Here is a 12,236-nt window from a genome sequence, read left to right as displayed (position 1 = left end):
CACAGGTTTGTTATTTTATACATTGTTGAGATACACCAACTGTGAAGGCTAGTCTTTGACACTTTCCAATAGTGTTCACTGCCTTTAAACATTATTTCGGTTGTTGAGTACTCAAGATTCTCAGAAACGCGAAATTATTCACTATGAACTCCTTGGAGAGAAGACAATGAAAGAAGTTTCAGTTATGGAAACACCCGCACAGTAGTGTGCTACAAACCACAAATCCAGATTATTTAGTTGAGGGCGCTCTTTCAGGTAAACCCTCTTCTAAAAGCGTTTTCGAAACGCACTGATTTGGCGTCGGTCTTTTTTTTTTTGCGAGAGGGGTGGGGGTGGGGGCGGGGCGGCGGCAACCTATCCCTAAATTGGTACCCCATGTCACTTTTTCATTTTGTGCTACTCAGTAGCTAGAATCTGTTAGAGGATAATAGGGACCAGTCTATCATACTACCATAAAAATCTATAGCAACTAAGGTGAAGTTTGATTGGTTGAATGATAGAAGTATCCACTTGTTTACCCAATCAGCTTCACCAATGTATAATTGAAACTGTGCTCCCATATTGCCTCCAAGTTTGGTCGATGAGCACGACGTACCTTGGTGTTGACTGTTGATGACAGCTAGCTTGTTATTTGATTCTTAAGAAATTCGTCGTGTGTAGAGAGAGGAATTTAGCAGTAATAGGTACTTCTAGTGCTGCAAGTGGTGGGATAAAGTCTACCTTCGTTTTCGGTTGTGGACCAAAAAGAGAATTCATTCACAGGACAGGCGTCGTCAAACATGGAGGAGCAACCACAACCAGGATCTTCAGCGGGAACGACAGGGGCTGCTGACCCAAAACAGGTACACTCTCTACTCAGTCAGAAGTACAGCAGGGAATACCACACCACATCAATTATTCATACAAAATTATAACTAACTAAGGTCGTAAGGAATATGGTGTATAGTATACACTACACTAGACTACAGTACTTCCCCCCGGGAGTAGAAATTATAAATATAAAATAAATAAAACACATTTACTTATTAGAAAGTTACACTAGCCTACTCAGCATGCTCAGCCCCTCAGCATATTTTTTATAACAAATAGGCCTAGGTCTAAAATAATAATGTGGGTCAGGCCTCAGGAGCCTCAGGCCAGGGGTAGTGGGTGGGGTCGTGTGGTGCGGTGGTGGGTTTGTTATGATTCCCCAGACAATTTTGTTTTTGTTATTAATAATAGTTTACAGTGAGTAACAATACATAAGGTTTATCGCAATTCAGAAATGCAATGCATTGTGGGAAGGAATATGGGGCGGTTTCTATGCAGTTTCTACGACTCGCGCACGCAAAGCCTATACCTGTGTGTGGTCTAATATTTTATAAAACATCCCAAACGCAATTTTTTTGTGGCCAGTAAAAAAAGGAAGTTTCCAACCATGAATCATAACATTATCATGAAACCTATTATGATCAAAATGTTACTGTCATGAGTGTAGGCCTACTCAACTGTTTGTAAATGGCCCTACTGCCCTAGAAATTGATCAAAAAACATCACCTGTTTTAGAATTAGGGAAAAATAAAATGATTTTTGAGAGTTAACTTTTCAAAATATCTCAATTATCTTGACAATTTGCTTTTTGACAACTTGCTCCTTAATAATAATAATAATATAATAATAATAATGCATTTATAATGCACCATCTATCTAGTGTACAAGACCCTATTCCGAGGCACAGAACAAAAAACAATACATACAACAAAAAAGAAATGTAGAACATGATACAAAATTATACAATGAATAATCTACTGTCAAGACATGTAATGAGCTAAGTGTAAGAGGATTTAAATAAATGAGTTTTAAGCAAGTTTTTAAACAATGGAAGAGAACTACAGCGCCTGATAATATTAGCTGATGAGAATTTGTATAGACGATGTGACCTCTGAGTTCCCTGACGTCACTCGAAAACCATAACATGATTCGCATGCATATCGCCGGGCAAAACCTTTGTGTTTTGGCAGCCAGCTAGAAAGTGTATGCAATCTTACCATGACTACGCGTATTTTTGCCTGGCGAAACATGACATATATACAGTGTTTTGTCAACAGAGGGCGGTTTGAATGTAAACATAGGTCACATCGTCTATACATTCTCATGAATACCTTTCAACACCTTCTTTTTAGCGGTAACAACATTTGGGTATAATAACCAGGTTTTGTCGGGTTCCCTCAACAACTACACAATCATTTTTCTACAATTGAATAAATTGGTAATACTGTACTGAACTGGTTCATAATCGCTGTGGGTTCTTCAGTGAAGTGCACCTCCTACGGACCACCAAAATGGTGAGCGTGGCAGAGTCGCCGCGTGTGATGGGTCAACATTCTTTTGTAATCGCGACTCCATATAGAGAATTACATAATTTGATATTTGTAGTTTTAAAACTAGGGAAGTGTGGATACTATTTAATGTGTAAATATATTTTTATTTGGTTTTACTTTTATGGTGGTCAGGAGGAACCGTACCGTCTACGAGTGTTGATGGAGCCTAAAGGATTCATTCGCATCATTGAATTTGTAAGTTGATTTTGCATATTAAACAAGGCCCCAAACCAAATAAACATTAATACCTCACCATGCAATGCCTCAAATTCCATATTGTGTTAATGGGAGACTTTTGGGACGTTGGTGTCAGCAAACATGCTTGGTATTGCGCGCGTAGTAGGTCTGGGCACGCGCACCACTGGCAAGAACTAAGAAAAAGGACTGTTCAATTATTCTTCCATTTAGTAGAGTGGCAAATTTTCCCCCTGTTTTTAAACAATAATATTACTGCCATCACAATCCTCCACATCTGCCTGTATAGTAAACTTGGGTGTAATTCCATGTAAATAAGAATATGTTAATCTGGAGGTCGCAGATTCATTCCCGTTAGCGTAAAAAAAAAAATCAGAAATTTTCTGTAGAAACCTATATTTGTACATGTCAAATGTTTTCTAAGTTGAATTAAGGTTGCCAACAACAACATGCTAATTTAGACTGGCAAGGGTTTGGGTTTTCACAAAAAATCAAACAATAAGAATCTCTAAATAAAGATTTTGTATTCATAGAACATTTGAAATTGTTCCCAGACATCTGTTTCCTGTTCCTGTACCACACCAAAAAATAATACTCATATTGGGTTGCACAAGGTCAGATCCCTGGCTACATGGGTAGAGACACTGGACACTATTGGTAAATGTCAAAGACCAGTCTTCTCACTTGGTGTATATCTCAACATATGCACAACATAACAAACTATTGGTCAATTGGTCAATTGGTCGTTGAGGTTGCGAGATAATAATGAAAGAAAAACACCCTTGTCACACGACAAGACCTAAAAATCTAATTCTGATGTCTCAAAATCAAATTCGTTGAAAATTACTTCTTTCTCGAAATCATGTTACTTCAGAGGGAGCCGTTTCTCACAATGTTTTATACCATCAACAGCTCCCCATTACTCAAAACCAATAAGGTTTTATGCTAATAATTATTTTGAGTAATTACCAATAGTGTCAACTGCCTTTAAGGTATTTTTTTATTGCTTCTGCGGTGGGTTAAGACTGCTCCTCTAAAAGTCTTTTTGTCCGTGATGGATATGATGTCTGGTGGTACTGTGTTTCACTCTTTATATCTGATCTGGGTATAAACAAATATATATCCCTGTGAGTGTAAGTTAAAAGAGTGCTCTCACGCGCTCAAAGGTACAGTCGATTGCAAAAGTTGCATGAAATTACTGTGGGGGAAAAAATACCAATAATTTTGAACTTTTTTCCCCACACATTTCAACAGGTTCTAACTGTTTTGGGCGTGAACAAATATAAGTAAAGTAAAAAAAAAAAACATTAACAAATTAAGAGTGCTCTCATGCGTTCAAAAGTATGGCGGATTGCAAAAAGCTTCAATAATTTCGAACTTTTTTCCCCTCACATTTTAACAGGTTCTAGCTGTGCTTATGTTTGCAACAACTGCAGGATACAACGGCGTATATTCCTACAATGTCACTTGCACAGGCTACCTGCACCAAATGAAATATATGTTTGGTTACCCATTTGAGTAAGTAGTAACAATATTTGTACAAATAAATTGTTATCACTTAAAGGCACTGTACACTATTGCTGATTTACTCAAAATGATTGATAGCACAAAAAAATACTTGGTTAACGAGCTGGGGAGTTTTTGATACACTGTAGTCTAAAACATTGTTTTTTTAAAAGAGGTAATTTCACACTCAATACCTGAACAACTCAATACCTGAACCAATTCTACCGGCGGTTTGATAACAATAGTCCTCTCCATGACCTAGCAAAAGATCACCTTTGTGCTACGTTTGCTTCAAACATCAATGATAACAATAGAACTCTGCTGACAACTGCCCAAGTTGAAAAGTCTCTCAAAAATATCAAATCCAATAAGGCTGCAGGACCAGACGGGATCTCTGGAAGGACTCTGAAAACCTGCTATAAAGAACTGGTAATAAGTATACATCAAAAGTAATCGGTCTGTTATATTTTTGATTTTGATTGTAAAACACTGCAGCTTCAAGTCATTCCCGATATTCTGTGAGCCCAACACCTCTGTCACTGAGATACCCATACCAGCCTACGTAGGAGGGAAAGCTTCTTTCTTTGTCGCGATCGGCGTCTTGGCTATGATCTACTGCATCCTATCCCTCGTTTGGTATGTGTTCCTGGAGGTCAGGTACTTAAACTTTGACCTTGTACCCGCTGCTGTAAGTACATTTCCCCAATTTTTAATCACTTCTTACAAACAAAATATTATTAGTCAAGGAAATTGTTCTACAAAGTTCGAACTAGTGAGGGCAAGTGTTTATATTGTTTATAATAAATAAAAAGTAAGAAGGTCTAGAATTGAGAACTCCACAGAGCATGATTTCCAGCACATTTTGTATTAACTGGCATTCATAACTACCGCAGACAGTTTCGCTGTTCCTTTTGGTGGAGAGCACGTCAAGTGTGGGTGTTTAAACGGTTGATAATGACCAGCTGGAGCTCTGTTTATAACCGGTTGTTTTCGAATACTACGGACTAGTCTTGGTGCAAGACGTTTCTTGTTACGGGCAAGCGGGTGCTGTCGGTAAGTTGGCCGCGCTGTGTGCGTTCAAGAACTCGTCGCTACCATTTTATTCCCTTATTATGAGTCCAACTCTTTAGTGATGTATAATACTCTCATGTATTATGAAGAAAATAACGGACATTAAGCCAAAATGTCAAGTAATAATTTGAAGAGCTGTGTAGTTGTTTGCATGGTCTGTTTCCCCCAAAAATTGATCTTTTCGTGGTCTGTATCTCCCTAATTATGGAATTTTTTTTTCTATTAGTACATGTTGAGGATGAACATGTTGAACATAATTCTAAATGTCTCCCTGATTGTTCCACAGAGTACAAAGTCTCCCAAGGTGCATATATTGGCAGCTCTGCATGGTAAAACAGTGTACAATTTCCCTTGACAGCAGAGTGATTATATGCTATGCCAATGTCTTTCTTAATACTCAAAAGTCAACTCAATATTAGCGTTCAGTGTGCACAAAACTTTCCAGTCTAATTATCTATCCAAAACTGCTGGACGAAATCATACCCTGTAAAATAAGAGGGTCACAACACTTTAATCCTTACTTCTCTAAAACTTGCAGGACTTTGTGACAACGGTGGTGTTTAGTGTATTCTTCTTCTTATCAGCATGCATTTGGGCATCAGGTGTCAGCACAGTGAAGTACTGGACCACCTTTGATAATGTGAAGACGGAACTCTTGACTATCCCCTGCAATACTGCGGGCAACACCTGTGAACAGCAATCCTTCCCTAACTACGCATCTATCAATATCTCTGTTGTAAGTATTAAGGCTGTATCGAATAGGGCGTTACCATTCAAATATTTGCCCACAACCATGGCGTATGTGAGGCTGTGTGTGTACGAGTAGGACAACAGGGTTCAGGAAAGGTCCAAAGTTGGAAAACATGCACAAAACCAGTGGGAGCTGTTGCCAAAAAGGGGTATAAACACAAGAGGGACAGTAGGAGGTCCACGGTGGCAAGCAATACAAGCTTGTAAGTGTTCATGCGTGTGCTATAGAAATCAAAACTTGACCGCTGCATGTCGCGTGCTTCATTGATGTATGCGTTTAGACGCGCATATGGCCTGCCCTACAATATGGCCACTCTCATAGCAATAAAGGGGTTATTCGATTTGATCTATTAAGGCCGTATCCGAACAGGCGTCTACAGCAAGGATCATTCTCATAGCATTAAAGGGGTTATTCGATTTGATCTATTAAGGCTATATCCGAATAGGTGTCTACAGCAAGGGTTTAACCTTTACACCATTGTGTTAAAATAATAATAATAATAATAATATCAAAGTCTTATATAGATGATGTGACCTGTGACATCACATGTTTACAAAAGAGCCACAGAGCCTGGACTTTCTGCAGGCACGATTTGTACACAGCCTAATGGAATAAAACATAAAATCTTATTTTTATGGAGATTGCACTGTCTCATTCCTATCACCTTTTGATATGATGAAAGGGGGCATGTCTCAAAACTTGTCCAGCTTTTACTTTTATAATTCTTGGATTTATGTGGAAATTATGACACAAAATGTCAACTTTCCCATAGTACCTGTGTAGTTTCTTGCCTGGCAGAATTCACAAAGAATGCACAAGTCACACTTATGCTAAACAAAGTTCACATGGTCTATAGCGCACGTATGTACCAAACAAGGTACTCAAGGCACTGAGTATATACAAACTTTCAGAAAGATAGGTTATTGCAGTGATGGATTCTGAGACCCAATTATGTAGCACTTATAAGGGTTTACAAGGTGCTACGGTGCATGAAGCAGCCACAACCAGGAACACCGGGTCGCACCCCTTCTCTTTTCGATAAGTGCACTGGGTTCTTTTACATGCGTTACACAACACATAGGACCAACGGCTTTACGTCCCATCTGAAGGACAAAGCAATGGTAAAGTGTCTTGCTTAAGGACACAAGTGTCACTGTGTACTAATTTCTTTCCCTTGTGTTTGAATCAAGTGACTCTGGCTGCGACTATGGCTGCTGGCTGCAGCAATAGATGCTGGCTGCGGCTACAACCATTGGCTGCAACAGCAGTTGTTCCGGCTGTAGCCATTGCCAAAGCCTTCAATTTAGACACAACCTTAGACAGCTGTAAATTTGAACACAATCAAATCTTTACAGTAATTGGTTTTGTTCATCTGTTTATTATTGGAGACCAGTTACAGACAGGTTTAAATATGATCAGATCCATACGTTCATGGGACAATAGACCGGTCCCGTATGCTATGGGTTGTGCGTGCAGACATGTCTTGGCTCTGCCCACTGCCACACATAAAAAGACATGGAGTAGCAATCCAAATGGCCGCAACTTGTGCACTTTTTGTTATGGGATGTTAATGTGACAGGTTGCGTGTACACTACTGTAATTGGTAAATGCATTAAGGGTTGGAGTTTATTGAGTTGTGTACAAATTGATCGGCTCTTTTTTGAGTGAACCTGTTAATCATCCAGTCATTATTAAAAGGTGTGGGCTGTCATCATGAAAACTACTTGTGACTGAACATGGATTTATAAACTCTAGCCCAGTTATTGCATTCGCACTAACCCAGTTACTGCATGGGCGCGTGCTGGTTGTCACTTCACAAAGGGTGCCGTCATTATTATGTTGTGATGTGACTGGCAGGACGCGCATAGGGTTTGAACTCACAATTCCATGTACAGCCACAGGCCTGCTGTGATCATGACGACAGGCCTCTTCAACACAATATTACCATTTAACTCAAAATTTGAACTTGTTCCCTACCAGGTCTTTGGGTTTCTCAACTGCGTGGTGTGGGCTGGCAATGGATGGTTCGTCTTCAAGGAAACTATGTGGTTCAAGAACAGACAAGAACAGAACCAGCGAACGACTGCTCAGGATAAACCTGTAAACACCGTCTAGTGTTTCAGTCCCTTTAAAGCCAGCCTCCCCTTGGTAAAATGCCAACCTCCTTGTAAAAGTTTGTGAATTGAAACGCTTTGGGTTTCTTTTGTTCAAATTATTAAACTTTTGTAATGTGAGTTATTTGAACTGCTGGGTGGCAGAAGACTTACAATGGATATGTACAAAGTTATTGTGTTTTACCCATAAATGCTTTAATAAGGGAATCAATGTGTGGTGAAGAGGTTTTCAACTAGTGGTTTAATCCCAACGAGGCCTGGTTCTTGATAATTTTACCGAGACGAAGTCGAGGTAAATTATAAAGAACCAGGCCTCGGCGGGTTTAAACCACTAGCTGAAAACCAATTCAACACACTTTGATTCCCATTCATAAATACCTTTTCGGTCAAAAACATCATCACTTTTTGGTCAAAAAGTGAAATAAATGCAAACATTATAATTGTTAAATGATTTCTTTCAACACAACACCCCCCAGCTATGGAATGGTAAAGCCCTCCGCCGCCCTCGGGTAAACAACTCCTTATAAGGGAATGCTGTGCGCGTCGCGCGTATCGCGTGATGTGGCACAACTGTTTCAGCCGTTGCTCTCGACCAATAGGAATGAAGAAACTGTCTTAAAAGAACAGGTGCAAGGTCGTGTGTCACGCCCATGAATTAACACTTTTTACCGGCCATAAACAAAGGTTTATACACACCCACGTGACGCGCTTTCCACCAATAGGAATAGCGAAACTGTCTGAGGTATTTATGAATGGAAAGTTATATCTACTGCCACCTTGCATTTCAAACTCTCCTGTAGAGAAACGAAAAGGTAGTGCTTTGTTCAGGATCATGAAAAGAAGTTGTCTAAATCGTATCTACTGCCACGCCACCTTGTGTTCCAAATTCTCCCTTAGAGAAATGATTAAGGAGTGGCTTGTTTTAGAGTATCTTGCAAAGTAGTCTTAATTTTTTCTACTGCCACCTCCGTTTCAAATTCTTCCATAAGAGAATTGACAAAGTTTGTTCGAGAGTATGATGAGAAGTTTTCATAATGATATCTACTGCCACGCCACCTTGCGTTTCAAATTTCTCTGTTAGAGAAATGAGAAAGTCGTGGCTTGTTCTACAGTATGAAGAGAACTTGTCTCTGAAAGATAAAGTAAGACGAAGGTATCATGTGTCGCTTCCCAAAAATTTACTGAGTTTAGCTTTTACACAGATTTTGATGTAGTGATTTTTAAGTTGACCTCCTGCATACACTGCCATACATTCAACAATGGAAAAGCCATTTGTAATTGTGTTTGAATGTTATGTCTGTATGTTCAAAACACAGCTTTGACCAAAAGATGTACATTGGTGAGGTAAGGAGTTCGGGGGTGGAGGTTTATGAGCAAGTTAGTAAAAATGATCGAAGGAATCTATCATATGTATATAAGACATCTGCAGTGTTGTGCAACTAGATATCTTTGTATAAATATATAGGGTTGGTGTCTATCCTTTGTTGAGCCAAAAGAACTTGAGTTTCCTTTTGAATCTTGTTTTGCCAACGTCAAAGATGCTTCAAGAGTCAATTCAATTCAAATCTGTATTTCTTTGCTCTTATATTATTTGCATATAAAAAAACAGGTGATCAACTTTGATTTACTCTTTTGCAAGTTAATTAGTTGTTTATTTTTCGATACTTTCCAGGACTTGTGGGGAAAATCCATCGGGGGTCTTGGGTAGGATTTGAACCTGTAACGGTATATGCTGGACGTAACCCTGGTGTATTTACGGCATCTGCATTTAATAAAGCATAACTGGTAAAGCCACCAAACATTCCCTGTGACAACAAGGCAGTCTGAAAGATACATGTAGAGAAATTATCTGGTGTCACACTTCCTATGATGTAGGTCTCAAACCTTAAATGCAAAGGTGTTATCCCCCCCCCCCACCAACCACCATCTCAGTCAGGTACAATTATGACAAACTAATGAAAATGCCAAGCTAAGGCTGTGTCCGAAAAGGCGACTTCAGCTACAGCTAGATCGTGCGTGTCTGCCAATTCTTCAACACTGGCAGATGTGCTGATCTAGCTGTGGCTGTAACCAAAGTTGCTGTTCTGGTACGCGGCCTAAGACTGCGAAGCGCACAGGATGGGTCAATCCGCAATCACCTTGCTATATCTACTCAAGGGCATCCTGAGCTTCCGTGCCATCATGTGCATGATGTTCACTTGAAAGTTGATTGAGATTTTAAAGCACTATTTAGCTAGTAGAGCACTATTTTTTAGCTATTAAAGCACTATAGGCCTATAGCCAGTGCGTTCTACCTCTGATGAAAGAATATAATTGTTTATATGTCTTCATATTTATTTTGCCGGATTTAGTCTGCTTCTATAAATAGTAACGTTACATGACCTTTCAGTCAGTGCTCAAGTTATTGTAAGGGTTATTCATTCACTTTTCAGTGAGGCCTCCGACCTCTAGATGTATTTCCACTGTATACACAATACATCAGGCCTGTGTGCTTCGTTATTGAAAGGGCAAGGGCACCAAGACATTTTCTCCTTGGTGAAGGGCACCACCCTATAGAGGAAACTGTAAATTTGTACTGGAGCATTTCAAGGGCACCAAGGCAATGACCAGGGGGCATGGATTGCCTCCATTGCCTTTGTTAAGTATCAGCTGTCGATTTCACAAAACTCTTCCTAACTTAGGATTAATCTTAGTACTTAGGACAAGTCCCAACCCTGCACTGTAGCATGCAGACCTTAAGATTAATCCTAAGTTAAGACGAGTTACTCGTCCTAACTAGAGATAAGACGAGTCCTAATTCTTTGTGAAATCGACGGCTGGCCTGATACAGTTGAGTAACAAGTGTAGGAAGATCACAGTGGTCCTGCAGTAGTAGTAGCCACAGTCCGCAGTTTTAGTTGCAGCCTAGAAAATGTAAAACTATGTCATGCTAATAGTTGCCATGCAGATTTTATAATTGCTTTTAAAGAATATAACATACTTTTTTGAAACAAAAATTCTATTTAATCCTAGTCATGACATCAAATTTTTTGAAATATTTTTGTTAGCAGATAATTTGAACGGTTGGTGTATTTTGCATATGTGTGTGCAGTGTACATGACAGTTTACTTGTATATGACTTGTTGTATAACTAGTGAATGAAGTGATTGTGAACACTGGCCTGTAGGTTGGTGAAGGTATTGGGGAAAACTGTTATTTGATTGTCGTGCTGGGAACATTTGCTGTGATGCGATCCTGATGTTGATAAATATTGTGTGTGCTGTCAGTATCTACAGTTCTGTGTAAGGTCTTACAAATATATTTTCCAACTGTTTTTAATTTTAAGGTAATTGTACATGGGAAAGCAAAAAAAAGACCAAGGTTTTCAAGATTTGTGCACTAATGACAGATGCAGTTTATTTTGCATGGCATAATAATAATAATAATAATAATAATAATAATAATAAACAACGCTTATAAAGCGCCTTACATCCATGACTGGACCCGAAGGCGCTGTACACATTAAAAATAGCTGCAAACAAGAGCAAAAAACCCACGAGCATAAAATATAGAAGCTTCTTTCCACGTACATACATGTATGTATTGTAAACAAGTTTCTTGCACCCTCTAACTATGAAAATGAACTATAAAACAGGTTTCCAACAAAGTGTTTTATTTTTGTTATATGCACACAATTGTTAAGAATTGATTTTTGCTTCAAAAGCAGTTCTTTGTGGTTTAGGGTTTAAATTGAAACTCGTAATGTATCTAATTTAATCCTTCCCATGGAAATGAATAACATAAACAATGTTGGTTACAATTGGTGCTGAATTGAAAAAACATGTATGTGTTTTTCTCTAATAAAAATCATTAAAATAAAATAATAATAACCACATTCCTGTGCAAAAAAGGATTGCTATTGTATATTGACTAATATTTTGTACCCCCCTCCCTCACAAATATGCAATTGCATCAATATGAGAAACTGGAAATCTTAGAATGTGTTTCCCTGTCTTTTATGTCAAATTCATCATCTATTTAAAGAACATTTATATTCACAGCACTGTTTAGTCCTGTATTATGCATGAAAAGTTTGAGTTTCTATAATTTTTGTTCTCTGCTTTTAGTTGGTTTAAATGATAATGAAGTTATTACTATTAATTATCACTATTCAAGCAATATTGCCATCTTTTTGTATACATTTTACTGTGTGATGGTGTAAAGCTTAGTATTAAATATTGGCTGTATATGTGTATGGAA

The 12,236-nt window shown here is 38.6% G+C and overlaps 1 protein-coding gene across 1 annotated transcript; it reads left to right on the top strand.

Moving 5' to 3' along the window:
• Positions 1-577: 577 nt before the first annotated feature.
• On the top strand, positions 578-12,236 carry LOC139952835 (synaptophysin-like). The gene is made up of 6 exons (XM_071952093.1): positions 578-842; positions 2,493-2,555; positions 3,958-4,073; positions 4,557-4,749; positions 5,671-5,868; positions 7,864-12,236. The coding sequence occupies exons 1-6, from the start codon at positions 780-782 to the stop codon at positions 7,996-7,998; spliced, it is 768 nt and encodes a 255-aa protein (XP_071808194.1). The 5' UTR covers positions 578-779; the 3' UTR covers positions 7,999-12,236.

Source organism: Asterias amurensis, chromosome 2, assembly GCF_032118995.1.
Source record: "Asterias amurensis chromosome 2, ASM3211899v1".
Classification (NCBI taxonomy): domain Eukaryota; kingdom Metazoa; phylum Echinodermata; class Asteroidea; order Forcipulatida; family Asteriidae; genus Asterias; species Asterias amurensis.
This window is presented reverse-complemented; position numbering and strand designations above follow the sequence as displayed.

Bases quoted from the DNA above. Each gene is read 5' to 3' on its own strand.
- LOC139952835 (XM_071952093.1), top strand. From the start codon at position 780: ATGGAGGAGCAACCACAACCAGGATCTTCAGCGGGAACGACAGGGGCT. The intron at 2,556-3,957 runs GTAAGTTGATTT...ACATTTTAACAG, and splicing joins TCATTCGCATCATTGAATTT to GTTCTAGCTGTGCTTATGTT. The intron at 4,750-5,670 runs GTAAGTACATTT...TAAAACTTGCAG, and splicing joins TTGACCTTGTACCCGCTGCT to GACTTTGTGACAACGGTGGT.